The sequence below is a fragment of the Scomber japonicus genome, chromosome 15, assembly GCF_027409825.1.
Source record: "Scomber japonicus isolate fScoJap1 chromosome 15, fScoJap1.pri, whole genome shotgun sequence".
In the NCBI taxonomy this organism is placed as follows: domain Eukaryota; kingdom Metazoa; phylum Chordata; class Actinopteri; order Scombriformes; family Scombridae; genus Scomber; species Scomber japonicus.
In genome coordinates this window covers 27,483,314-27,509,946 of record NC_070592.1, presented here as the reverse complement: position 1 = coordinate 27,509,946, position 26,633 = coordinate 27,483,314, and the positions used below count along the sequence as shown (strand labels likewise).

At 39.1% G+C, this 26,633-nt stretch overlaps 1 protein-coding gene across 1 annotated transcript; it reads left to right on the top strand.

Annotated features, from left to right (window-relative positions):
* The first annotated feature begins 123 nt into the window (after positions 1-123).
* On the top strand, positions 124-24,925 carry top2b (DNA topoisomerase II beta). The gene is made up of 36 exons (XM_053333965.1): positions 124-623; positions 2,498-2,653; positions 4,772-4,862; positions 7,121-7,184; positions 8,956-9,101; positions 9,185-9,282; positions 9,676-9,888; positions 10,504-10,677; positions 10,759-10,860; positions 10,944-11,081; positions 11,191-11,329; positions 12,235-12,392; positions 13,277-13,402; positions 13,491-13,601; positions 13,758-13,863; positions 14,536-14,645; positions 15,393-15,485; positions 15,619-15,733; positions 15,919-16,040; positions 16,764-16,912; positions 17,034-17,265; positions 18,057-18,191; positions 18,331-18,531; positions 18,642-18,837; positions 18,936-19,027; positions 19,871-20,026; positions 20,139-20,222; positions 20,969-21,163; positions 21,247-21,382; positions 21,706-21,864; positions 22,700-22,901; positions 23,026-23,108; positions 23,425-23,520; positions 23,835-23,966; positions 24,053-24,138; positions 24,439-24,925. Exons 1-36 carry the CDS (start codon positions 582-584, stop codon positions 24,604-24,606), a joined length of 4,806 nt encoding a protein of 1,601 aa, XP_053189940.1. The 5' UTR covers positions 124-581; the 3' UTR covers positions 24,607-24,925.
* Positions 24,926-26,633: the final 1,708 nt, after the last annotated feature.

Genomic DNA, 26,633 nt, shown 5'->3' with positions numbered 1-26,633 from the left:
CTGGTGTTGAAGACAGAGAACGTCACTGGTTGCTGATATCCTCTATTGGCCGAGATACCGGTGCCTTTGAAAAGCAGCTACCTGATTGGTCGGTTGATCTGCGAGACGATTCGCCGTCTATCTTGTAGATGGCGGAGCCGGACAGTGGGTGCTGCTGTTAGCTAATATTCGTTTTATTTCTAAATGAAAAGTATTTTTGTTTTTTTAGAGCATTTCAGTGAAACAACTCTTGTATTCCGCTCGGCTTTCACATGGAATTATAACCGTCTTTAACGTGCGCGTTTTGTACAGTATTTATTGTGCAGCAAGTAGCTCTGTTAGCATCTTTGTTGGAAGTTTAGGCCTACTGTGCCTCCGCTCGTCGATTTTAACAAAAGCCGCGATACACTCCCCTCTCCTGTGCTTGTTTTCATACCTTCAAAGGACTATCTTTTTTAAAGCGAACGGAACATGGGAGATAAGGACGTCTTGGTCACTTACAGCTACTGAGACATTTGTTATGTGGACGGACATTTTAATATAGCTGGAACTGAAGACATTTTGCGAGCTACATCACAAAAAAATTGAGATCACAAAGGAAGATGTCCAACGGCGCAGCAGGAAGCGGGGGTCTGGCTTGGTTGGTAAGTTGGTTTGCCGTGTAACTATCTCAGTCTTAACTTAACACTTTTGGAGCCCAATTGTGCTTTTGTAACACGTAGAGTAAGCGTATTGTTTACCTTAGCGAGCGTTTAAATCCCACCACAGTGGCTGTTCTTCCCATTCATACGCTTGTTAAAGAGCCAGCTACAGTCTCCATTTAAAGCCTGACCCGGTCACAAAGGCCGGTGTCCGGACACAGGAACACTTAAGAGTGTTTCTTTGTAACAAAGATAACAACTACTGATAGATACACAGTTTTTAATAACATGTTCTCTCGGGACCAATACGGCAACATTAATATAGCTGTAGAACGAGTGTTATGTCTTCAGTATGAAGTTTAGGGCGGATTGAACGTAGAAAACTAAACTATGTAGTCGTTTATCACCATACAAGCAATATACATGATGCAAATGTAATCTCCAGTTAACCTCTTGGTTTCATTGTGTTGTCAGTATTCCCTAAATGCACTGTTTATCTCTACCAACATTAGTGTGTAGTAGTGTGTAGTAGTGTGCCAATGTGTAAACGCGCTGATGATAAGTTAGTAAATCACTTTAAAGCGGATGTACTCCAACGTTGTTAACTTGTGCACGTTTTGAAGTGTGTTGTTGATGAATGGATTAACGGCGTAGGACAGACTCCTCGCACAATAGTAGTAAACAGTTGTCAGCCGCCACCCCCCCCCCCCCTTTCACTCACACACACACACACACAAAGGCATCCCCAGATCAGAGCCGGTTCACTTCAGGATTCTGTTCTTGTTGCATTTACAGTCCATTGCAACTTTAATTTGGCTTTGAATGTCAGATTTAGTGTTATAGCTGTATTTGATAATAATTACAAATTTACACACCAGCATGTTCTCATCAGTACTTTTTTTAGAAACAGGGACACATGCATGTGAATTAATGCTAAAGCTGTTGTTTATTTAGAACAAGGTGGCTCATACCATCAGTAATTAGCTATATAAAAATACTGTAATGCAAGGAGACTGTGATACAGCAGGCAGTTCTATAGGCAGCATGTAATGTATATTTGATCCTTTATGTTAATTCAACTTGAACATATGTGTACATGTTCTTTTGAATGTTTTTTGTTATTTAGTTAGTTATAGTTATTATGTAATTATTACATTACCAGTGAAGTTTATTGTTTCAGTGCACTGACGACATTTTATACAATAAAGTTTATTTTCAAATGTTAAAATATCATGCCTTTATTACATATCTTTGTTTCTTCTTAGTTTTTTTAGGGCGATCATGGCAAGAAATAAATAAATAAATATATGTATATATATATATATATATATATATATTTTTTTTTTTTTTTTTTTTTTCTACCTTTTTGAAATTCAGTTTTGTTACTTTTACAGTTTGTTAAACTGTAAAATATCACATTCTTCATTACATACCTTTTGTCACAAGTGTTTGAAAATCACAAAAGTTGTTTACATATGTGTGCAGTTCATAAGGGAATATGTTAGTTTCTGTGTTCATTACTTATAAGTACCTCCAAGTTTCATTGGAATATCTCTAAAATGGTTCAATGTTATTGTGAGTTCATCATCACTGAGAAACTGATATGACTGTAGCTTAGAATAGAGAGATTTAAAGGTTTAAAGCTCATGTCATTATAAACACAAGTTGAGCCAATTCTGCTTTCTAGATGTAAAGACTGTAGTTTGTAGTCTATTGATTATCTGCCGCCAAAATGACAAAGCCACAGAGAGACTGGTGGTGAGCACTGATAATCTGCTGTCAACATCCCACCCAGCGCTGTCAGTTTTCCTCTCAGCTGGGATTTGAACTGAGTCCTGTGTGTGTATTAATAACAAAATAACAATCTTGTCAAACAGGAGGCGACAAATGGCAGAGGTGATAGTGGCAAGATGGAGGGAGCCAAGAAAGGCTCCAAGTTGTCTGTGGAGAGAGTGTACCAGAAGAAGACCCAGCTAGAGCACATCCTTCTCCGTCCAGACACCTACATCGGCAGTGTGGATCCCCTCACCCAGGTCAGTCCACAGCAGGGTTAGTCCACAGGTTCAAATAAAACTCATCTAAACTTTCTGTACCCCCCCCCCCCCCAGCACCACCACCACCAGCACTCCCTTCTCCAACTCTGTCATAAAACACGTAAAATGAGCATCAAAAACAGTTTTTGTGGATGCATGTTGACAAGGTTCTGTTGCTCCATGGGATTACTTTACAGCTGGTTTTGCAACTGCCATCTGAGGCACTCTTAGCGGTTGCAGCAATTTTGGGGTGTATACCATTTGTTACACGCATTCAGTCCAAAATTGAACCATTTTTGACCACTCTAGAATTGATAAAAATGATCCTCCGTTAGGCACAGAAACCTTGAGGAACACCACAGAAGAAAATGGTGCAGTCATTTGATATCAAAAGCATTTGACTTGGCATTTCACTCACTGTCACACCTGCAATGTACTTTTTTTTAGAAGTCAACTTCTTAAATTCCACATGCAATTTAATGGAGTTTATTACATTTCACTCAGCTGACTGCAGCCACAAAACCACATATACATATAACGCCCCAACACTTTTATGTGTCAAATGAATTGCATTAGAAGGCAGAGTTTACTCCTCTATTATGGTGTGAAAAGTTGAAGACACATCCTGGTTTATAACAGAATGAAATACATTTTAAACACATTTTGTTCATCTTAACAATAATTTTGACAGCTCAGTGAAAGAAACTAATTCTGTCTGCTCATCTCTGTAATAAACTGCTCTCTGTCCTCCAAGCCTGTTGCATCACTTTGACCTTATCACACCAGCTGGTTGTGTTTAGTAGTCAATGGATACAAAGCTGAAGATGAGCAAAAGCCACAAACTCAAGTGAAAACATCTGGATGTCGGTCTTGCAACTGAATTAGAGAAGTGCTTCCCCTCCAAAACAAGGAGGAGACAAAAACACAGTTGAGCAGTATGTTATTAAACAAACTTGATCAATGCGTAACTTCCTGTTTTGCACAGTTTCACATGTTAAATATAGTGCAAGCGTTGCAAAGCCGTGTGTGTGTGTGTGTGTGTGTGTGTGTGTGTGTGTGTGTGTGTGTGTGTGTGTGTGTGTGTGTGTGTGTGTGTGTGTGTGTGTGTGTGTGTGTGTGTGTGAACAAAAACAACACGGAACTCCTTCAAAACAGAAAGCCAAACATCTGTGTGTCATCCTGTACAGTCATACAGTGTCTATCTAAACTGATGAGTCAATGAGGACAGTTCACACACCTGACTCACTTTCCTTTTTCCTAGTTAATGTGTTTGTTTGATTTATTTGCTTATCTTTTTTATATTAATTAGTCTGTTGCTGTCATATACATTTATCCGATAATTAGTTATGTGTTGACTCAGCAAAATACAACAGAAAAATGTCATCACTGGTAGTTTTGATAATTAATATTTTAAGGAATTTATCATTGAAAATATAAAATATTTGCTTTGAGGGGAAAAAAACAAACTTCATGCACTTGTGTGTGTGGAGCAGGAACAAGTAAACCGTAGAATCAGGTTAAACAGACTTTATTCAAAAACATGACTCATTTCAATAAAAACCCTGAAGTTTGTTTTTCCCTCCATGTGATGACACGCATGTAGTGTTTTTCTGGAGTTTTATATGATTAAAAACAGTCCTTGAACACATCACTACTCTTTTTCATAAGTATTAAATGTTTGCTTGTTTCAGCTTCTTAAATCCAAAGAGACTTTAGATTATTTAAAACATTCAATGTAATTATTAATTAATTAAATCACATCCCCAGTTCAAACATATATTGTTGTCAATATCAGCCAATAGGACTTGTCTTTAAACTTGTCAGTCTAATCAGTGGTGGCTGTGGTTCAGGAGGTAGAGCGGTTGTCCACTAATTGGAAGATCGGCAGTGTGATACCCGGCAAAATACTGAACCCGATGGCTGCACCAACAGTGTATGAATGTATGTGAATATTAGTCTCCTCCTGATGAGCAGGTATGGTAGCTCCTGTCATCAGTGTGTGAATGTGTGTGAATGTGACATGTAGTGTAAAAGCACTTTGAGTGATCAAAAAGTACAGTCCATTTACCAAAATGTCATTTTTATAAAATGACATATATTTTCTTTTTTCTCCTCCAGCAAATGTGGGTTTTTGATGAAGAAATCGGAATGAACCAGAGAGAAATCACATACGTCCCCGGACTCTACAAGATCTTTGATGAAATACTGGGTGAGTGAATCCACACTGTTCAGTCTGCCTGTGACACTGTAATGCACACAGCTGATATAAAGCCTCGTTTGTCACATAAGCTCGTCCACTCCATAATTGTGATGCCGAACGCTTATCAACAGTATAAAAACGTCAGCATCATTGAGTGAATCACAGCGAGCTGCTCGGCAGTGATCTAGGAGGACTGTATGTTTGGAGATTAGTCTCTCTCTCTGAGCTTGTCTTTGTGTGCACACTGAATAGAGACATTTGTGAAAAAAATGAAAAGTCAACTGAGAAATAATTCCAGCAGGCAAAGCAGCTCGCGGTCAAAGTGAGTACGCTCAGTCAGCTTTTCCTCTGCTAAATAAAGCTTAATAAAGAAGCTGTACGCTCTATCTGTTCCACATTAGATTTAATGACTCAGTAAAATGTGGGAGTAATGTTGTACACGGAGGTTTCTGCTAGTAAAGCGCTCCTTTGTAACGATGCTGCTCACCACATGGGATGGTTATTAATGATCACATTCATCTCGGCACACACTCGGCCCCTCTTAGCCTGTGTTTATGGAGGCGTCTGATTGATGACACTTCACTGTGTGGATATTATCACAGTGTCCATGTGATTACACAAGAGGCCGGAGCACATACTTTACTGCACAATCACTCACACACAATACAAGTTACTTTTTTGTGTGAGATTCATTGAATGGAGAGTCACTGAATGGGCACATGACTTATTCAATTGTTTTAATATTATATGTATTTTATCCAAATTGAGGTATGATAGTGTTCTGTTCGTTAGCAGAGAAGTATCTCCATCCAAAAGTCAACCTCTAAGACAATATACACAACAATAGTCTGTTTAATTTTTACTTAATAATAATAATACAAGTCACTTCTTATTACTGCTCCTTTTTAGAATGATAATAAAGATAATATCTCATTTATAACACCAATATTCCTCTTAACATACTAATTATAACTTTATTTACATAGCACCCTTCAAAATAAAGTTAAGATAAGGTAAGATATTTCTTTATTAGTCCTATGATGGGGATTAGCAGAGTGTGTGACAATAAAAACAGATGATGCAAGTAGATCCAGAATAAAAATATAGACAGTATACAATAAGTAAATAACAAAAACCAACAGTTCAGAAAAAGCCATATGATAAAAGTGAGTGTTTAAAAGATGACACTGAGTTAGCCTGCCGTAGCTCTCCAGACAGTGAGTTCTTTATTCATTTGATTGATGCTCTTTCTATTTTTTCTCTTTACTTTGCTGCTGTCCCCATCATGAGACTAATGAATAATGTCATATAACTATCATAATGTAAACCCTCCATGGTTCAAAATACAGTTTAAAAAAAATCATTTTTCATGAGCAGAAAATGTGTGAATAATGAGGAGTCATGTACACACCAAGGCTGCAGCTAATGCTTATTATGTAATTATGAATGAATCTGTTGATTACAGCAGCATAGACAGCATGTGTTTTAGCCTGATGACTGACTGACTTCAATGACTAATCCATTATCCAGCAGAAGTACTTTGATTTTCATGGGAGGTGGAATTAATATGAAGCCCACTTGCTAGTTTTTCCCAGAGCTTTTACCAGCTCTCACAGTCTTCATCAGCACTTCATCTACCTGAGAGATTTGCCTGAGGACCTTGAGTTTAGTCACTTTAATCACACAGTTAAATCTAGTTTGTTTTCATACACAGAGCTGTATGACATTTACAGCACCCACACACACACATAGTTCACCCACAGAGGAGCTCCTCTCAGGACTGTGTGGGCGGGTGCAGACAGCGGTTGATTGACAGTTTCCTCACACTCCTCTTTGTTTTGTTGAACCCATTCAGGCGTTCTTATTGGTACGTAAAGTTAGGTGACATCATGTAACTCCCATCACCAATCTCAGTGGAGACTTGTGTGTGTGTGTGTGTGTGTGTGTGTGTGTGTGTGTGTGTGTGTGTGGCTCAGCAGTGGTGTTTGATTTCTTTAATCATGTGTAAAATAGACTAATTATTATTTATTTTAACTCATCAACACAATGATCCCAGGTTAGCAGATGGACAGAAAATTAATCTGCATTTTTTAAATGCCAGTCAGTAAACTCTGAAGTAGAAATTACAGATATTTGCAGCTTCCAGCTTCTTCAGCATGACCACCTGCTCATTTTTATGTCACTATCTTTGGACAAAATGTGCAATTTAAAAATGTCATTTAAATGATTCCAGATATTTTCTAACATTCTGTATTTTTTTCCTTCAGTGAACGCAGCAGATAACAAACAAAGGGACAAGAACATGACAGCCATTAAGATCACCATTGACCCGTGAGTACAATGTTTATTGTTTGCTAAATAAGGCATGTACTATGACTAAATGAATAAGTCACTTCCACATGTTTTGAGCAGTCTTTTCACAAAGTTTATGTACTGATAACTATTTTGAGCTCATGACATTCTGAGGCAGGACATTGATTTATGTCTGAATAGTGAAGCTGATGTTTTCTTCATGCTGTGGATATAAACAGAGCTTGTGAATGCATGTAGATAGATAGATAGATAGATAGATAGATAGATGGCCTTTTATTGTCCCATGGGGAAATTCTTTTTCACAATCTGTCAAAGATGAAGCATGTTTGAGACACACATCCAGACGACACTTCAGTGTAACTCGCCTGCATTGAAACGCACTGAGCTCTTATTTTATATGCCGTTCACCTCCAGCCTGCCGACTGCATCCACATCTGACTACTTAAACAGCAGCATGTCCTTCAGCCGAGCCGCTCCGCTCTCTCTAATGTCCCCCCCGCTGTATAAATGAGAGCATTAGTCCTGCCACATAAAGTCTCTGCTGCTAATGTGCTTTATAGAGATGTTAATGCTCCTCTCCACAGATCCCCCTGCCTGCTTGTGGTTGAGCTTATTGAGCATTTTTATATCACTTTGAGTCACCACAAAGTAAACTGCATCATGTTATATCAGAGGTGGAGGTCACTAACAGATTAGTAACACAACTATAACATAGTAACATTAGTTCTATAAAGCAGTCAAGTCCTGATAAAAGCATGTGCTTTAAATAAATAAACTGTTTTGTCTGGTTTGACAGTGAACAGGTATTATAACAGCGTACTGTGTGCTATTACAAAGTCATAGATTTAGTTAAGTGTGAAATTGTAGTTTATTTTTTCAATTTTACAATTTTATTTGTGGTCTAACATAACGGGTGGATTTTTTTGTTTTCTGTTATCAAAAAAGGCAACTGTAGTCCTCTTATCGTTTTCCCACATGAATAATGATAATAACAGTTTGATATTATTAGAAATCAAGTGAATATATTAGAGCGCTGATATCATCTCTGTCTAATATACAAACAACAACAAAAACCTGCAGGCACATGATGATCCTTTATGGAATATTTGGACATGTCTGTATTAGAGGTTGCTTGTACATCGTTGCTAGGCTGATTGATATTTTTCCAGGTATTTTCTTTCATAGTAGGCTAACATTAATAATGCTAATAATTGTAATAATAATGATATTAATAATACGCTAATGAATGAGAAGAGTCAGTCGTTACCGCAGCAACAGACAGGGAGCACAGCTGTGCAAAAAGCTTTATTTTTGTTTTCATTTGGATACTATAATCACTACATTACTCAATATTCTGACTGTGAGATTTTTATTAAAAGGGCATATTTTATTTATGAGTCTGCTGGGCACACTGGATAACCTGCTGCTTGAAGTATTTTCCCCAATGTCGTTTTATTTATATCCTCAATATTGCCTAATACAAACACATGAAAATGCCCCTGATAACTCAACAGAACCATGAGTAAATGTTATGGACATTATTATGAGCTCGTGGTCATTTCATTCATCATATTTCTGTGAGATCAGGTTGGGTTTAATTTAGTCTTAATAGCAGATGATATTTTAACATTTGTGTAATTATTATGTGATAATCCTCTATTAAGAAGAGAACATCAGGCATGTAACACCAGCTTGTGGTATTTGATAAATGTTATCACACTGTCTGTGTTCATGTTCCCTTCATATAAGCTGTTCACTGATGAATTAGTCTCTATTCTGCCTCCACCAGTGAGTCCAACACCATCACTATCTGGAACAATGGTAAAGGAATCCCTGTGGTGGAGCACAAAGATGAGAAGATGTACGTCCCAGCCCTCATTTTCGGCCAGCTGCTCACCTCCAGCAACTATGATGATGATGAGAAGAAGGTCACAGGTGAGAGGAGCATCTTCATCGGTGCTTATTGAAATCAGTTCACAGTTAGTATTGTTCCCTGCTAACTGTTTGTTGGCCTGCAGGTGGAAGGAACGGGTACGGTGCTAAACTCTGCAATATCTTCAGTACCAAGTTCACCGTGGAAACAGCCTGCAAGGAGTACAGACACAGCTTCAAACAGGTGAGGATGGGTCTGCTGTCTTTTTGGTTTACAGGCATTAATGTGATCAGATTGTAGCATGTTTTTAATATAAACATTTGAAGGGTGTCAGTTTATCTTTGAGTGAAATAATTGCTGTTTTATAGGGTTTTGACATGTGGTCATATCTGAGGTAAGGCTGTGTATATTCTCACCATTTGTGGGTGGTGTGAGCACAATGGTTAAGTCAGCGGGTGTTAAATATCACAGTTGTTAAGCCTGAGGGTGTTTTGAGTTTAAGATACTCCCAGACAAACTGCATAAAAGATCATTTATTTACCTGAAGTGACAAAATGAAAGAGTCTATACATTTGTATCCAGATTTATCAGGCAGCAGCAGATCAGTGTGTCACTGTGTGTTTTTCCTGTCCTCAGACGTGGCAGAACAACATGAGCAAGACAGCCGATCCCAAGATCAAGTTCTTCGACGGGGAGGATTTCACCTGCGTGACGTTCCAGCCGGACCTGTCCAAGTTCAAGATGGACAAACTGGACAGAGACATCGTAGCGCTGCTCACCCGCAGAGCATATGATGTAGCCGGCTCCTGTAGAGGGATTAAAGTCACACTGAACGGCAAGAAGTTACCTGTAAGTCACATTTTATTCTTTGTGGACACTGTGTGGAGCGTTTCACATCACTCATACAGTGAGAAGTGTTACATTTGATGCTGCTTTACAGGCCTGAACTGAAGAGTCCCCATCAGGATGAAGAACATTCAAAACAATACACAAGCAGATTATAAAAATAGATATAAATTGGTTTATGCTACTGAGCTGTTTTGGGGGTTAAAATAAGAATAAATCATAAAAACTAAAATTAAAACTTAGTGGAACATCCTTGTAGTTAAAGTGGTTGTAAATTCAGAGTGTCAGGTTTCATGACAGTTGAACAAAAGATGAACTTTTTCTTGTGATCTTTCATCAGTGTTTCACTTTCTATTTATATAATGATAATGATGATGTATTCACCAGCTGCTCTTATGAAGAACACTTCATAGATGATATTTAATATAATGGCAGTTACCAATAAATTGGTAAATTTGTCTTAAATTGGTTGTTGTCATTAATGTGAATTTACAACAGATTGTATCACAGCCACTCTTCTGTGTTCCAGACTGATGACAGGTCTGAGAGCAGAGTTACATTTATAAAACGAATACTGATATTGACGCTCACTTTTATCTTTCCTCCGTGTCATTAAAGATTACCGGGTTCCGCAGCTACGTGGATCTGTACGTGAAGGACAAACTGGACGAGACGGGCGTAGCTCTGAAGGTGGTGAATGAAACGGTGAATGATCGGTGGGAGGTCTGCCTCACCATGAGCGAGAAAGGGTTCCAACAAATCAGCTTCGTCAACAGCATCGCCACCACCAAGGTATCTGAATCTCAGCAGGGAGGAAAAGTGTGAGGACTAAGAATGTGTAGTTTCTAACAGTGAGTTTGTGTTGTGTTTCAGGGCGGCAGACACATCGACTATGTGGTGGATCAGATAGTATCCAAACTTATTGAAGTGGTGAAGAAGAAGAACAAGGCAGGAGTGTCAGTCAAACCTTTCCAGGTGAAGCAACGAATTATTTAAACTTATCTTTCAGTTGTTGTGGTAACGTGCTGCAAGCCGACTTACTCTCCTCTCATCCGCAGGTGAAAAACCACATCTGGGTGTTTGTGAACGCACTGATCGAGAATCCCAGCTTTGACTCCCAGACCAAGGAGAACATGACACTCCAGACCAAGAGCTTCGGGTCCAAGTGCCTTCTGTCAGAGAAGTTTGTCCGGGCTGTAAGAACTCTCCTCAATTACTTCCAACTCCTTTTTATCTGTTCTCATGTGAAATAGCAGTGCATCAAAGGCTTTTTTCTTTTTTGTCTCTTTTTTTTTTCACCCACAGGCGACCAATTGCGGGATCGTGGAGAGTATACTCAACTGGGTGAAGTTCAAAGCTCAGACGCAGCTCAATAAAAAGTGCTCATCTGTGAAGCACAGCAAGATCAAAGGCATCCCCAAGCTAGATGACGCCAACGATGCCGGTGTGTCAACAGAGCAATGACTTATCCTGTAGAATGTGTTCCCATGAATGTCCAACCACAGATGGCACTGCAGCAGCATCGTTTAAACCTAAACATAAAAGTTGATGTGCAGTTTAGAGGGAGGTTTACACAGGACATCAAGTGGTGCTCATAAAGTATTATCAGATATAATTATATACTTCATGAAGGCTTTATCTGCTCATTTAGAAGTCTAACTTTAAACTGAATAATAAACACTAACCACCTCATAAACATTCAAATGTAAGGGGTTGAATATAGAACATACTGCACATTCTACATAGTGGCTGGAGCCTTTCTAAAGTTTTAAATGGTCCTGTTGAAAAACTGTTCTATTTGTTTGCTGCTACTGCAGACTCAAAGCTTCCTGGATAAAAGCTCTAATTCCATTAATACAACAGAATAACTTCATTTTCAACACTGCTCTAAATTCTTTTTAACAGAAATACAGATGGAAATCAAACAGCCCTAATTTAATTAAACATTAACAGACTGATTGTGCTAATTACATTTCACAGAAATACCAATTATTAGTTAATTGGTTCCACTTTCACAGTTTTTTTTTTTCTGTTAAGCTGCCGTCAGTGAAATTGAACACACCTGTACCAATGTTTTACCAGCCGTTCCTTTTCTGATAGGCTTTTAATGTGAAACACAGGAAGTTTTGAGTGTTTATAACACCTTAACACAGATTGAATAACCTGCAAAGTATTTTATTTATTTATTTGGCAGGGACAGTACACATCAATCAACATGATTGTGAATTGTGAATGTGACAGAGTTAACCAAGAGTCTGAGTCTGACATGTTTTTTCTTTTAACTCAAGATTATTTGTTAGTGAAGATCATCAACTTTCAAAGTAAGTAATCTCTCTATCCATGTACTAGGTGGCAAGCACTCATCTGAATGCACACTCATCCTCACTGAAGGAGACTCAGCCAAATCTCTGGCCGTCTCTGGTCTGGGAGTCATCGGGCGAGATCGCTACGGAGTGTTCCCGCTGAGAGGAAAGATCCTGAACGTGCGAGAAGCAACACACAAACAGGTACGCAGCACAGTAATTGTCCCATGAGAAATGTGTTATAAATAGTGGTAGTAAGTATTTAAGCTGCAGATGATGGAGAAAATGACAGAAACAGCATAGAAAGTGACTTGATGATAATAAAAGGTGTGAGTGATGGGATGTTAAGTGTGTCTGAGCCATAAAACATCCCACTGATTGAAACTGTAACATCTGCCTCTGTAAGATCAAAACACACGACATGAAAGAAAGTGGACCGACAATAAAATGTGGAGTCTGAAAACTGAAAAACAATATGGTGTGTTGAGTGGTTCACCTCATTTCCTGAATGTGAATGGCTTTGATGTACATACAACTATGGCCTGATTGATACTGGATCTTTGGGGCCCATTCAGATATTAAGTAGTTAAAAATTCCTGATATCGATATGTCAGCCTATAATATTATTTTTATATATATATATATATATATATATATATATATATATATATATATATCTCAAGAATATACATTTCTGCAGTGTTCCTTTAAATGTACTGATTACAGTTCCATAATTAACTTGTTTGTATAAAATGACATAAATGCACTGAAACAGTAAACTACACTGAGAATTTAATAATTACAAATACCTATAAGTGTAGTGTATAAGTAACTAAATAGCAAAAAACCGACATAACAAAAACACATGTACATAGATATATTTAAATCGAATTAAGAAAAAGAATCCAATATCCATTAAATGCTGTTTGTATAACTTTGTGCAGGTACTCTCAGTGGGATTGTAGCTTCACTTTTACATGACTAGAGTTATTTGATAGAAAAATGTTTTCAAAATATGAATGAAATATATCCTAATAAAGCTTTATTATTTTCACTTTAGAAGTAACATTCTCATGTTTTGTCAACAGATCATGGAAAATGCTGAGATTAACAACATCATCAAAATCGTTGGCCTCCAATACAAGAAGAGCTATGACGACGCCGAGTCTCTGAGGAGCCTGCGCTACGGCAAGATTATGATCATGACAGATCAGGTGACTCCTCATGAACACACTGTGTGCTACTGTTATTTCTGTCTGTTCACTCACTCATACATTTCTAACATTTCTCCTCTGGTCTCAGGATCAAGATGGCTCCCACATCAAAGGTCTGCTCATCAACTTCTTCCACCACAACTGGCCGTCCCTGCTCAAACACACATTCCTGGAAGAGTTCATCACACCCATTGTCAAAGTAAGACACACTCACACACACACACATCAATACAATCAATCAATACACCTGATAACTAACAGAGCTCTTATTAATAATTGTACAAATGAAAACTCAACATAATTTAGAGAAAGCTGCAACTTCACTGGTGTGATTTATTTATTTATTTTTTCACAGGCGACCAAGAACAAGCAAGAGGTGACCTTCTACAGCATTCCAGAGTTTGACGAGTGGAAGAAACAGACAGAAAACTATAAAACATGGCATGTAAAGTACTACAAAGGTTTGTTCTTTAAGTGGTTAAATATATCATTACACATGTCAAAGACAATCCTTATAAATTCAAACAAAGGCTCCTTCTGTCACTTTTTGAAAATATGTTTAATTAAAAATCTTAAGCTGATGTGGACGGAGTAACAGTGTTCAGTGTGAGCTTCTGCATTATTGTTGCCAAATATCCCAACTGTCACATCTGACTTAAACACAGTTACAAGTCTATGTGATGTTGTTAGCTCACTGCTGAGGCAAAGCTCTTGTTAAAATGGCTTCTAAGACTACTAAAAGACTCAGAGAAAAGGAACCGTTTGGCTAGCAGTGATGACGAAGCACAACATGTTGTCATAGAGACAACAGAGTACTTAACCACTAAACCCAGTGATGACCAAGGACCACAATTAAGGCCAATCATGACAAGCTTGTGGCATGGTGTCAACTGTCATGGTCTCATAAAGCTTATTGTGAGGTTCAACATGAAGTCTAGTTTATTGTGGCAGGACTTTTTAAACCAGAGTCTGTGCTCTGTTACATGTACAGCTTTGTTGGGACTGTCTTAGAGGAGGGGAGTGTTCAGAGGGCTTTTGTTGGTGGAGGGGGTGTAGATGAATGTAAAATCTGTCTATATGTGAATAAGACATAATGAATGCATATTTAAAAAAAAGTGATATTTGTGTTCCAGGTTTGGGTACAAGTACAAGCAAAGAAGCAAAGGAATACTTTGCTGACATGGAGAAGCACCGCATCATGTTCAGATACAGCGGAGCAGAGGACGACGCTGCAATCACTTTGGTCAGTTCTATACTCACACTGAGGCTGTAATATTCTGAAAAACTCCTTTTCAATATGATGCAGTCTAATCAAACATGAGAACTCAATCAATACCTGTCTGACACGATGGAGTCCACAAATACTGGTGAAGGTAATCTACTGGATCATCAGGTTTCTGCTCACTGAGGTTTACTAAGAAAATAGAATCATGCATCTGTGCACTGTGATTTTTATTAAGTTCAGACCACAGCTACTCATTAAACTGTCAGCTCATCAGCTCACTTCTACACTCATTCTGTGAGTGAAGAAGAGCTCAGGAGCTCTGTGCTGAGATTTATCTGAGGTCACTGCTCTCAAATAAACTCATAATAGTGATAATAGTATTATCTTTTACAGAACACTGGCAGCAGAATTCTGTTACTATTACTCCAAATATTAAGACACTCTATTTTTTAAGCTTACAGTACAAAAGGAGGCAGTGAACACACACACACACACACACACACACACACACACACACACACACACAAACCCACACTTTCACAAATGAGTTCTCCAGCCTGTTGAGTGTGTGTGATAAATACATCTCATGTTTGGGGCAGAATACGTCAAATCTGCACCTTTTAAAACTGCAACAAAACTGCAGTTAATCTGAAAAAAGAAGGCAACTATGACATCTTTAACATATTTGTATGAATTTTTAATCATGTAAGAGCTGAAAAGAGTGAGTGGAGGCTAATCTGCAGTGTTGTGCTTGTTGTGTTTCAGGCCTTCAGTAAAAAGAAGACAGATGACAGGAAGGAGTGGCTGACAAACTTCATGGAGGACAGACGTCAGAGGAGGATGCACGGCCTTCCAGAGGTTTGTAGCCTTGTTCAAAGTTTAATGATGAGAGGAAGGAAGCTGAAATGATGAAGATGTTTGAATTTTGACATGAGCTGCTTCCACCGTCTGAGTTCTTTGGACTTCACATCACTTTCTTTTTTCTTTGCAGCAATACCTGTATGGAAATCAGGCCAGGCACCTGTCATACAATGACTTCATCAACAAGGAGCTGATTCTGTTCTCCAACTCTGACAATGAGAGATCTATTCCATCACTGGTTGATGGTTCGTACACACACTTCATATCTGTCAGCTGTTTCCTGCTGGATTCTCGTTCTCTTCCTGAAGTTACAGTGAAGAATCTTTTTAGAAAATTGTTCTGACATGTATTGTACAGAATGTTCTCACACAGTCCTCCTGACACAGTCCTGCTCTAATGATGTGGGGTGTGTGTGTGTGTGTGTTTGCAGGTTTAAAGCCGGGTCAGAGGAAGGTGCTGTTCACCTGCATGAAGAGAAACGACAAGAGGGAGGTGAAGGTGGCGCAGCTCGCCGGTTCAGTGGCAGAGATGTCTGCTTACCATCATGGAGAGGTACAGTCAGCTCATTACAGTCCTCAGACATGTGACACAGTGTGCCGAGTCATCATAGCAGAAGGGAAGATGAGTAGTTAGCTGTTTAGCTTGAGATTTCTATCTAATGTTCACTTCTGTGTTTTTTTTTTTCTTTTTCTATCATGTTTTTGGTTTTTGTGTGTGTGCGTGTGTGTGCGCGTGCGTGTGTGTGTGCACGTGTGTGTTTACGGTTAGTCATTGTACATCCTTGAACTTGAATTAGCCAATCAGATTCTAGGGAAAGGATTTTCTACTTAACCCCTCATACACTGCAAATGTTTACATTTGAGAGCTGTAAATACACCCTATACACATTTCTTTTACCAAATGCATGCATTTTTTTCTTTTTATTGTGCAGCTGATACACATTTTTGTATATGCAATTGTACAAAATTCAAAAAACACCATTCATATTCTTCATATTGTATAAAATGCTCTCCTGGATCATAAAATGGTGATTGTGAATGTAATTTTATGTCCATAAATAAACAGAATACACTCTGCTAACTCCCCGACAGCTTCATTAAGGATGAATCAAACATTTATTAATGACTGATGGGGAATGTATGAATGTGAATTGGTGTAGAGACTTATTGTGAGTCAGAGTATGAACAGTATGTAAGATGCTGTCTTATATAGAGGTGTTGTATTGCACTCATTGACATCATTCTCTTCCCTGTTATTTCCTATGTGTCCATGCAGCAAGCTCTCATGATGACCATTGTGAACTTGGCTCAGAACTTTGTGGGCAGCAACAACATCAACATCCTGCAGCCTCTCGGTCAGTTTGGTACTCGAATCAATGGAGGCAAAGATGCTGCCAGCCCTCGTTATATCTTCACCATGCTCAGGTAAATAACGACCAGCAGTGACTGTTTGTGTCATTTGTTTATTCCAGTTTCTGAATATCCTGACAGACTTGATAGACTTTGTATCAGTAAGTCTCATAACAGTGTTTTCTGTCTCCCACAGTCCTCTCGCCAAGCTGCTGTTCCCAGCTGTGGACTCCAACCTGCTGAAGTTCCTGTATGACGACAACCAGAAGGTGGAGCCCGAGTGGTACATTCCCATCATTCCCATGGTGCTGGTGAACGGCGCTGAGGGCATCGGGACAGGCTGGGCGTGTAAGATCTCAAACTACGACCCCCGAGAGATCGTCAACAACATCCACCGCATGCTCAAACACCAGGACCCCCTGCCCATGGTAAACCAATAAACACCAGTCTGTGCCAGTCTGTTGTTCACACTACACTTCCCTCTTTTCTGATTGGCCATCACCTTTGATCAAGACGATGAGGATATATAAAATGAATGACGCTGTGATAGATGTATCCATATTCACAGTAGTGAAATGAAATGATTTATTAAACTAGGTGAGCCAGTGAGAAACAAAAAGCCTGTTAACAGCTATCAGTTTAGTCTGAGACCTTTTTAAATGTTAACCACAAACCATCTAATGAATAAAATCTGAATATTACTATATATTATTATATTAGTATGAGTCTGACGTGAACCTGACTGGAGAAATCTGGTCAACAGACAGAAACGATTACATGTTTCAATGCAGCATAACATCAGTAGATAAATAGATCAGTTAAAGGTGTAAAAATGAATTAAAGTGATGTTTTAACATGAATTGTAAATCCCCTGTTCCCACAAAAGGCTGCAAGTTAGTCAACAAACCAGCTAATGATAGAGGCTCTAAGTATTTATGAAGTATTTAAGGCTTGAGCTCAGCAAGTGATGCAGTGATTGTAAATTGTTACCTCCTGATTAAAGTTTGCCCAAACATTTTGATAGATTAAATGTAATGACATCATTGTGGAAACACTGGCAGCTGAGATTAAATCAACATGTTGATGGAACACAGATGAGCTCTGTGTTGAACCTTGTAGAATGAATTCAACCAGGAGACTAAATCTTTGCATCAGCGTTTGACTTAGTTTATTCTTCCACTCACTTTGTCTCCTTGTGTAACTTTGTGTTCCTGAACAGCTTCCCAAATACAAGAACTTCAAAGGGGTGATCCATGAACTGGGTCAGAACCAGTACCTGGTCAGCGGAGAGATCTCAGTCATAGACAAGAACACCGTCGAAATCACAGAGCTGCCTGTTCGGACATGGACACAGGTACACTTCAGCTCCCTTTCTCTCACCTCCCTGCTTAAAAACGCATCACTGTATAAAGAGGAAGAGCTGGAACATTTGATGATGATAAAGAAGAAAAATAATCTATGTGGTCATGTGTGTATTTACATCTTGTTTCCAGGCCTATAAGGAGTCAGTGCTGGAGCCCATGCTGCAGGGCACCGACAAAACACCAGCTCTCATCAACGACTACAAGGAGTACCACACAGACAGCACAGTCAAGTTTGTGGTTCGTATGTCTGAGGAGAAACTAGCCCAGGCTGAAGCAGTCGGCCTCCACAAAGTCTTCAAGCTGCAGTCCAGTCTCACCTGCAACTCCATGGTAAACTCTGACTTCATATTCAACTCAGACATGAATCATAGACAGTGATCAGTGTCTGTCCTGACATGCACATGATATATCATTTAATCTTTATACCACTTGATCCACAGGTGCTGTTTGATCAGATGGGATGTATGAAGAGATACGATTCAGTCCAGGACATCCTCAAAGAGTTCTTTGATCTCCGCCTGCACTACTACAAGCTGAGGAAGGACTGGTTAGTGGGCAGTCTGGGAGCTGAAGCAGCCAAACTGTCCAACCAGGCTCGCTTTGTGCTGGAGAAGATCGAAGGAAAAGTAACTATCGGTAAGTATGTTGAAAATATTTTTTTTTAAACTGAGCTCAGGTAGCAGCTGCTCCTGGAACAGAGAGAGGTTGACTTGTTTTTCTTTGTATCCTAACAGAGAACAAATCCAAGAGAGACCTGATCCGCATGCTGGTCCAAAAAGGCTACGAGTCTGATCCTGTAGCTGCCTGGTCCAGAGCTCAGGAGAAGGTACAGATATCCTCACACCATGAAGAATACATTAACATAAACATAGAAGCAGCTCTAGTAAGTTATTTAAAATGACTACAGTAGGCATTTGTATCGACCATGATGAGCATTATATTAATAAAGAACAGCAATTACAGCATTTCCACTACAGGAACCAAAACTTGTAAAATCTTTCATTTTGATCTGAGAAACCAGACACTAAATGTATTCTCTGTACAGTAGTTTCAAATGGTAAAAAAGTTGCTTCTTCAAAGAACTTTCTGATAATAAGGCATACTCCTCTGCATATCTTTTTTAATTCTTTTATAACATCAGGTGAAACATCTGAAAAAAATAAATACCAAGAACATGTTTTCTCAAGTTGTTTCAAACACTGTCAATGTTTTTTATTTATTATATTATTATAATTGGTTTAATCTTCACAATTCTTCAGAAGTGAAGCAAGTAAGTATAGTTGTTCCAGCTGTAGTCTTTTTAATGACTTATTCAAAACATCTAGCTTTATAAAAAAGAAAAAAAGCTGTGGAAACACATGAAAGAATATTATCCTTGCAACACTCTCCAAAGTTGATGTTGTATGAAGCTTCAGGTTCTGGCTTGTTAAGTTCCTGCAGTGGAAAAGAGCTGAAAAATATGAAAAGGTTGCACATTTCCCAGTCAAAGAGGACAAAGTATTAACATTTCACTAATTTATTTGGTTCACATCATAAAGAGCTATTAGTGAAATATTTAGTACCAAACACAGTGGGCAGTGGATTAGTCCTGGCAGCATTTCTGTATAACACACAAATCCAGAGTGAGCTCCACTTCCTGTTATATGACTGGATGTTATTTCTCTAACAGGCTCTAGAAGAAGAAGACCGCGACGGAAACGACAGCGACAGCTCGATAGACTCCGGCTCCTCATCAGGACCAAACTTTAACTACATCCTCAACATGCCTCTGTGGTGCCTCACTAAAGAGAAGGTGGACGAGCTGCTCAAACAGAGGGACCAAAAGGTATCAATCACATGTTCATTACTTTGTGGTGATTTTATCAAATGGAAATCATAATCCAACAGTACTGAGTGAAGTGTGTTCATTAACAAAGTAACTGTGTTGTGATGTTCAGAGAGCAGAGCTGAATACTCTGCAGAAGAAATCTTCAGAAGATCTGTGGCAGGAGGACTTGGCAGTGTTCATTGAAGAGCTGGATGTAAGAACAGAACTCACTTCATCATTTAGTCTCTCATTCTTGTCTCAGTGCACATTTGCTCAACTGTTAACACACTTTGGTCTAATATCAAACACAAATGAAGCCTTTTTCATATCACAGAAATATAACTACCCAGTTTTAGTTCTTAACAGGGTTCTAGTCACACCATCTGTTCCCCAACATGTCTGATACTAAAATAAATGTGATCCTCTTTAGAGACAATGACTCTCCCCTCGTGTACATAAATAACATACATTCTCAAATAGTAGTTGGAGCCTTTATTTATCTCAACTACAGATGAATCCAGGTTTTTATTCGAGACAGCTTATTGAAGGGCCTCTAATTTATTTCCTCTTATACACAAACTGTTCACATTGAACAAATGTGCACTGAGACAAGAATGAAAGACTAAAGGTTTACTGTACTCATTTTCTCAGTTTTAGCAGAAATTCAGTTTTTATTCACCAATTATTTCCACGTTCTTACATTTTGCTGTTAAAGCTTCTGTCAATTGAACTCAGCACTTCCCCTTCAGATGCTTATACACTGAAAGCCTCCCTATAATCCCTCCAGTCCTATTCATCTTTAATTAGTTTAGTGTTATTGACAGTAGCTGTCTTATTATTGATCGAAAAAGCTGCAAAGTGGAAACAATTGGAATGAATTGGTGAATAAGAGTGTGTTTAAAAAGAGACATTGAGAGTATGTTGCTGCATGTAACTGAATGTGTGTGTGTTGTGTGTCAGACCCTGGAGGCTCATGAGCGAGAAGACCAGAGTATAGGAAAGGCCATCAAGATGGTGAAGGGTAAAGTGGGCAAACCTAAAGTGAAGAAGTTGAACCTGGAGGAGACCATGCCCTCGCCGTTTGGCCGCAGGGTGGATCCTCCAACTCAGGCAATCAAATCTGACGCCGCCAAGAAGATGACCAAAAAGAAGAAGGTAACACCTGCTCATGTGAAGTGGAAGTGAAAGGAGAGATATCAGGAGTACAGGGTTGTTACAGGTTGTGTTTTTGATCTCAGAGTGACTTGGACCCGGCGGTGAAGTCGGAGTTTGATGACGAAGGTTTGGGAGGAGAAGCAGGAACAGGAGGAACAGGAGAAAACTCTGTGACCAAACCCAAGACTCCTCGTGTTAAGAAGGAGAAGAAAGAACCAGGTCAGTTCTATGTTCAGCTTCTATATCTAACATCATAAACTATTCAATCTAAAATGACTTCACTTCTCAATGATGCAGCATCGTTCAGTGTCCATTCATACTGAAATGCATTGAATGAAGTTGTAGTTGTAAGGATTGCACTTGTATCAGCAGATAAATAAAATATATCAGCACAGACAGATTTCTTTTCAACTTGAGCTTTCTACACAACAGTACAGTGCAGTGTTTCTCATGTCTGCTGTGTCCGACTGCATGAAGCTGCTAATCCATTATTGACAAGCGGTCAACAAACAGCCTGCTAAATCTTGTTTGTTCTGTTGCAGCAACTCCCAGAGTGAGGAAAACTCCAGCATCCAAAGCTACCTCTGCTAAGAAGGTGAAGAAGAGGAACCCCTGGTCTGAGGATGAGTCCAAGTCAGACAGCGACGTGGAGGAAGCCAAGCCCGTCATCCCAAGAGAGACCAAGTCCCAGAGGGCATCAGGTACTGTCAGGCTCAATATTCTGTTAGCTATAGCACCAAGAAGTGGATATTTTGAAAGACACTATGTAGTTTCATTATGGGAAGCGTAGGAGGAATATCTTGACCTCTGCTGCCTCAGTTTTAATTATCCCTATATTAATCTGTCTCCTGTTTTTAAATGGTGGTGTAGGTTGAAGCAGCTAATAAAGAAACTAATATAATCAGCAGTGTTTATTGGTCCAGACTGGATGAGCCACTTTATTGTCCAGTGAGAGAGACAGGTTTAAACACACTCACTGGTTAGTCACTTATTTGAGAGTACCAGGCCTTTATTGGAAACAGCCTTATATTAGAGAGAGGCCTTTAATTCTAATTCGGTTCTCATATTTTAGTATGAAGAATCCTTGTTTTCTATTTTTCTCTGTAATCCAGTTATTCCAACATGTGGAACAATAATTGTGTGGTCTAATATATCTTACATGCTCAAGAACAGAACATTCACAGAAGTAATCATCTGTTTTATGGATGCTGGAAGTTTAACAAGCAAAGAAAACAGTATTATCTGTGTTTCTCTTTTATATGTCTGGATTATTTAATATGAGCCACGTTGAGCATCAGGTAGCTGCTCACACACTGACTGGCAGCTTTGAGCTTCCTGACTTCAAGCCACTTGCAGCCAAAAATAACTTCTAAATTCATTGAGCATTTCCTCAGACTGACGAGTCTCTGTCTGCCTCGAGTGTCTGAGGCGCGGCCTGATGCAACCGCTCAGCAACATGAGCCATTACTGTACAATGCGTCAGAATCCTCAGCAATAATAATGAGGTTCGACACACACTCTGCTCTTGTGTTTCAGCGTCGAAGCCAAAATACACGTTTGACTTCTCAGAGGAAGAGGAGGCTGATGAAGAGGAGAACGGAGACGACGATGCGGTTTCTTCTCCAGCTAGGTTGTTCAAAGATGACTTCTCTACATCTGACACCAAGCGTTACAGCGACCGCGATGACGACGAAGACGACAACGAGATCTCCTACTCTCCCCCCAAACAAACGACCACGTAAGACTGAAAAGCACTTCAGAGGCTCATTTTGATTTCCTGTCTCCTCTCTACTGTCTCATATTTAATAAATGACCAGAACACGTGATTAAGTTTGAATACTTTTGTTTATTCTCCCTTCAAGGTCTACACCAGTAGCAAAAAAGAAAGAGACAACCAGCATCTTCTCATCCAAGTCAGCCTTCTCTGAAAAGAGCAATGACAGTGGTGAGTGCAGCTCAGTGTTTAATGAACTATCCTGCAGTGGTTCACTTTCTCTGCATTTGGTGTTTGATGGTTATCAACCACAAGCTAGAGGAGGTTGTACCAGTGTCTGCTTCAAAACTAGTTTAGCTCACAGCACTGAAACTGAGTGTTGGAGACACTCTATCCTTAGTCATTTCCTTCATTTATAGCTAACTGGCTGTGGGCCGCTTTCAGTTCACCTCCACTGACCTTAAAAACATCACTATGTATAAAGGTTAAGACTGATGCAAGCTGGCTGGATGCAGCACGTTAACATTAGCTTGTGTTTGTCTTGTAGATGGGTCCAAATCTGACAGCGACGATGACAACGGCCCAGTGTTCTCCACATACTCCAGCAGCTCTGCTTTTGACAAAGCATCACCAGCAAAGAAAGGTAATGTCTTACCATGTCCACCAGGGGGAGCTCTAATGCAGACAGCATCATGTAACAATTATTATACAGCCTATAATGACAGGTTTAAAATTCAGGCTGGCAAAAACAAGCTCTTGGATGGGTGGATCATAGATGGGTCACAAAGTCGATTTCCAACCATGAGTCAGGACATTTTTGTTAATCCTGTAATGGGGCGGGGGGGGGGGTTAGACAGAGATCACTGACGCTACAAGTCTAATATGCAGTTTATAAGACATGATGAGTTACTCATTATCACAGGATAAACAACGTATGTTTTTATATGTGATGTGTAGCAGCTAAGAAGCCCGCAGATGCAACTCCTAAACCTAAGAAGACTCCAACACCAAAAGCAAAGAAACCAGATAAATCCATCTGGGACTCTGACTCTGACACTGGGTCCAAGAAGCAAACACCAGCTCTAAAAGGTACTGTACAGATTATCCTTTTTGTTTTTTAATGACATTGTTAATATTGAGTAGTTATTCATGTTTGGTTTTTGGTGAACTTGCAGGTAAAGGCAGAGGGAGGAAGAGGAAGGGCTCTGGCTCTGAAGATGAATACAGTCCAATGAAGAAAACACCAAAACCTGTTGGCAGAGTGAGTTTGTTTCTGTTTATTAAGTTATGAGTAAACACTACTCATCCTCAACACTTTTTAACCTTTCATGCAAGGGATGATATGGAGGACCAAAGGCTAGTTAGTTAGTTAGTGAGTAAGGCTACTTAGTAAGTAGACTTACTTACTTACTAAATTAGTGAGTAAGGCTACTTAGTAAGTAAGTAGACTTACTTACTGGCTTGTAGATTCAATCCATGACCACATCCTATAATGCTGTTTGAATGCAGTCATCATTTGAGTGGTAATTAAATGAAAGTGTGTTATTGTCCTCCTGTACAGAAGCCTCAGAAACCTCCCTCTGATGATGATGATGAGGACGATGACAGCAACAGCCTGAGTGTGATGAACGCTCTGTCCCGTGACCGGTCGGGCCGCGCCAAGAGAGAGGTCAAATACTTTGTTGAGTCAGACAATGAAGAAGACGATGACGACGACATGTTTGATTAAAGCAACTTTCGATCACATTCAAACACTCCGCTTGTATGGAAGTTTACTCCTCCTTCTGTGTTCCCACAGACTTTTGTACATTTCCTGTTTCATTTTATTTTCATTAATGGTGATGTTGAATAATTTTTAATGTGTAGTTGTTTTACACTTTTTATTATACATATACAGGTTTCATTTTTTTATGCTCATTGAAATGTTCTGTATTTGTCTGAAGCAGCTTTTAGAAGTTTAGAATGCTGTGCTTTAGCACATTTTAATTGTTAAAATACTATGTAACTTTTTGAACATGAAGTTGAAAAAAGTAAACAATGAAATGTGGTTTGCTGGCTGTGGACTCTTTAATGACTGAGCAACATTACACACAGCAGAACTTACTACAACTCTAATGCTGGGGGCTGCCATCGTGGGTTTACATAGGGTTTGCATGGCAACTCGCCGCTTTTCACCACTAGTGGTGCTATGGAGTTCTGTTTATAATCATTGTATCTTAAATCTATCACATGATCTACACAGCTGCACACATAGTCCAAAGTATTCTAGAAGTCAGCTGCTGCTTTATGGAAGTAGGAAATACATTCAGCACCTTTACAAAATAAACTACATCTTCCAGATGAGATTTATCATTAAAGCTAAGAACACAAATGTTTGCCAGAGAATGATATGTTGATAATTACTGACCAGAGTGCTGATTCATGAATCCAGATTGACAGTTCCAGGAATTTGACCAAGGCTCATCTAATGCTATCAAGCCCTACTAAGACTAGCCTAACAAATAACTAGATGTTGGCCTGACCATGAGACCTGAGTTTACCTGAAGGGTTGTGTGTTTGTAACTCACACAGTGCAGCTCTGACCTGACAGTCTCCCTTGATGTCCATCAGCTGATTTTGGTTGGTCTCTACAGGCAGCCTCCTCTCTGATTTGACTGTTTAGAAAGCAGAAAGTGTAAATAATCACCCAATTCTGTGTTTGTAGCCAACTTCATTCTTACTCATTACACACATTTTTTGGAAATGATGGTGGGTAAACGTAATTTAAATGAAACTATATTTTTGCGCTAACACCTGTTTCGAAAACTGGCCTGAGGACAACAACACATACATCAATCTTATTTATACACTTATTTACATGAAAGCTTCTCTACACTATTTTGTAGCATGAGCTGCAGGCATACAGTATTGCATCAGCTAAGACGTTATCCTGCCACATGCTGTATAGTCAGGGAATATTATAAAGAAATGTTTCCAATGTGTTTGTAAAGGTTTCTAGTAACACATATTAAAAGATTTAAACTCAACTCCTGTGGCAAAATCCATGACGGCTGCTGAAAGTTGGGCGACCTGGAACCTTATCGGTGAAAAATTGAAAGAACTGAAACATTTTTAAAATTCTTTTTAGCTCTGCCTTTAGTGGCTCGTGAGGGGTCAAACTAGGGGTTCAGGATCCTGAATTGATTGCAAACATTTGTTTTGCACTAAAACCACTCCTTAGTGGAAAAATGCCCACACCCACTTTCCCCACTCATCGCAAACTGTTTTTTTTTGTAAATATGATTATTGCCAGGTGCACATGAATTAAAAAGTAGCTTTATTGTGTTTATTTGTTAATTTATTTCCATGGTAACTGGTGTAGCTGGTTGACATACACAGTGAGTGAGTCTGGAGTGGCAGGTGCCAGTCAAGCTACTGTGGCTCATGGACACTATAGATTCCACACATATCAAACAACCACATTCACCATTCAATTTGCATGGCTTTTCTGTAAGGGTAGGACATGTTGTTGAGAAACAGTTTTGTTATCTGTTTAAATTGTCTTACATTCCCATAAAAACTAAGAGGTCATGTGCTCTGAAAGAAAAAGAGGAAAAAAATCCAATATCCCTTGCTTTAGATATATTTAGTAATGACAACCAATCATTTGATTCAGTTCACATTGAATGATTGGTTGATGACTGACATTGGTCCTGTTAATCAAAGGAGGGGGTTGGATTTTTTTCTTACTTGCAAAATGTAGCTTTCTATTTCTAA

Bases quoted from the DNA above. Each gene is read 5' to 3' on its own strand.
- top2b (XM_053333965.1), top strand. From the start codon at position 582: ATGTCCAACGGCGCAGCAGGAAGCGGGGGTCTGGCTTGGTTG. The intron at 13,403-13,490 runs GTGACTCCTCAT...CTCTGGTCTCAG, and splicing joins TTATGATCATGACAGATCAG to GATCAAGATGGCTCCCACAT. The intron at 22,902-23,025 runs GTAAGACTGAAA...TCTCCCTTCAAG, and splicing joins CCCCCCAAACAAACGACCAC to GTCTACACCAGTAGCAAAAA.